This window comes from Gavialis gangeticus, unplaced genomic scaffold, assembly GCF_001723915.1.
Source record: "Gavialis gangeticus isolate Ggan-Ray unplaced genomic scaffold, GavGan_comp1, whole genome shotgun sequence".
Lineage (NCBI taxonomy): Eukaryota > Metazoa > Chordata > Crocodylia > Gavialidae > Gavialis > Gavialis gangeticus.
This window is the reverse complement of record NW_017729031.1, coordinates 1471695-1474556: the sequence shown is the minus strand read 5'-3', so window position 1 is coordinate 1474556 and position 2862 is coordinate 1471695. Positions and strand designations below refer to the sequence as shown.

General features: G+C 35.9%; 1 protein-coding gene across 1 annotated transcript in view; it reads right to left on the bottom strand.

Annotated features, from left to right (window-relative positions):
* CCDC148 (coiled-coil domain containing 148) overlaps positions 1–1866 on the bottom strand; it is a 186214-nt gene extending 184348 nt beyond the window's left edge. Inside the window, exon 1 of the mRNA XM_019522362.1 lies at positions 1783–1866. Coding sequence (XP_019377907.1) covers positions 1783–1837 — 55 coding nt within the window. The 5' untranslated portion in view covers positions 1838–1866. The remainder of the gene's footprint in view (positions 1–1782) is intronic.
* Between the last annotated feature and the right edge of the window lie 996 nt (positions 1867–2862).

The following is a 2862-nucleotide window of genomic DNA, read 5'->3' as shown; positions in this document are numbered from 1 at the left end:
CCAAAAAAAAAAAAAAAAAAAAAAAATCAATCCAAATTGTGAAAAAACATTTTTTATTTTTTACACGTTGGACTCAAGTGAAATGTTTCATTCATATGAAGCCTGAAAACTATTTAATATATAGTTATTTTATATATTAAGCAGTTCTGGTCTTCACAGCTAAAAATGGTAGTAGTGAAATTAGAAATGGTAAAAAGAGTACGACAGCAAAGATGATTAAGAGTATGAAGCAACTGCCATACCAGGAGAGACTGAAAAAGCTCCTTTAAATAGGAAAAGGCCAAGAGGTCTATAAAATCATGAAGGATGTAGATAAAGTGAATAGGGAAATGTTACTCACCAGATCCTAAAATACTATTATTACAGGGCACCCACTACAGTTATCAGGATGCTAATTTAAAACAAACCAGCATATAGTTAGCTTGTGGAATTCATTACCACTGGGTGTTGTAGGTGTAAATAGCAGAACCAGATTCAAAATGCAATTAGAGAAATTAATGGAGGACAGATTCATTGGGAATTCTTAAATAGAACAGTCAAGGCTCTATCCACCAACATCCTTACAGCAATGATGGTTGATGCCAGAGAGAATACAACATGGGATGGATCACTCTGGATATTCCCTGTTCAAATATTCTCCCTCTATAGCAGTGGTGCCCAAAAGATGGCCTGAGGGCTGGATTTGGTCCATGAAGCCATGTCATCCAACCCATAAAGCTCTTCACAAGTCTGGAAATTTGTCAGTGCGGGAGTGGTGACAACATTAATTGTCACGGCTCTAGGAGTTCTGCAGCAATTAATGCTGCCACTTCTCCCCCACTACCAAAGTGTTGGAACTGTTGGGGCCTCATGAGCCAGCCTGTGGCTGGTCTGCATGCCCCACACACTCTATTAACTTGAACATTTCTTCTCTCGGTACATTTAAGAGGTGATCAGGAAAATGGTCAGCTGGATGCTGATGCCATTCCCACAGCTCAGGACACTATTATGCTTTCCACAATAGCTCACCCCTCCATGACCTTCTTCCCCATATCTTTCATGAAGCCTTATATGACAGAAGACAGGGTTGAAACTGCTTTCATAGACCTCCACCTTTTCCTTCCTTGAATCATATCTCAGTATTAATTCCTTCAAGGAATATTCATTCACTCATTCAGTAAATATCTACCCAGGAAAGAACTTACTCCAAGTTCAGAATTTCGAAATACAAGACCTTGGGGCTAGACTTCCAAGGTCCCTTCCAGCCCCAGTGTCTATGAAAAAAAAAAAACCTTTGGACAAGTAGCATCATCTTTGATAAATGCTATACATACCTAAAGCACCATGTACGCAAGATCCCAAAGCCTGCAAAAAAGTGGTTAAAAATATAAAAGGTGGCCATGAACAACATGAATAATCTTTTCATAAAATCATAGAAAAAATAGGGCTGGAAGGGAACTTAGGGAACAACCCCTTGAGAAAACAATTGCTGGCTAAACTAACCTTGACAAGTGCTAATCTAACCTTTTGATACAACGAAAGCTTAGGTACGTTTAAAGTGTGACTGAAAATATTTGAACTTTCGGCCCAATTCTGCAAAACTTCAATGCACAGAACACCCAATGACTTATATGGGAGTTCCATAAAGGAAGGATCTGTGAGATAAGGTTCCTTCTTTCTAATCTCTACCATTAGGTCATCTTGAATCATGAAACTTACCATCAAGCATTATTGTTAGTACATTTTTTCATTTAGTGATAGGATAATTACATTGAAACATAAAAATGTACAGTATATATATACCTATATCACTAGTCCTGTGAGTTGTAATGAATGCTCGAAGGTCCCGTCCACTCATTTTTTCTACCTGATGAGAAAACAATACATTAGTAAAACCAGAAATGTTAAGTATGAACATTAACATCTAAATTTCTAAACACTTAAAAATCCTAGAGTTCCAATAAAGAGAAGGGAATTTATTTTCCAAGGTTAAGTGACCATTCTGAAATATGAAGTCACTGGGGAAAACTACCCTTCACCACCAGCACAGCACAACTTTTGGTTACTGCTGCTCCATGGGAAAGGAAACCGTGGTAATATTGTATAAACTACCTCACAATTACACCAAATAAAGTCTAGGAGCTCTTTCATTGTCTTGAGACAATATTCATATAAACCTCCTTACTTTATTAGAAGAAATAGAAAAGTAAAGTAGTTATGCTAGTAATCTCTATTACAAACCCATCATATCTGGGAAATTCAATCTAGTTATATAAAAAGGGAGTTTCTATTATCCCTAAAGACAGTCAACACAGTTCAGATATGAATCACCGTTATAAAATGGCATACAGATGATTCCACATGTGGCTGAGAGTGGGTGTTTTATACTCATTTTGTACAAATGTAATTAATACACAAGTTACAAGGCAGTGAAGATTCAAACTCATTAGGTTTTGTAAATTTGATAATACATGTCTATATCAAGCAGAAAACAGAGGCCTATTGATCAAGCCTGACATCTCTCAGTGTTCCTTGATTTATATTCTTCAGTCTTCACCGATATTATGCAATAGCACTCTGCACCAAACAAAAGAATTATAGAAATGCTCAGAAAGCAGAAACAATATTTAGATTTCTAAAAGCCATCTATACTAAATTGATGGTATCCATACCATAAGTACACGTTTCACAGGGTTGTTATGAAGGTAAATTAATTATAATGTATATTAGTAAGAAACTACATGGGTGGGTATAATAAAATTACATAAACTGAAATTAACAAATAAACACAAAATTACTTACTTTCCCCTCAAGAGAAAAATACTATATGCATTATTAATTATAATAAGAATTGAATCCCAATTAATCCCTCATGCAAACCTC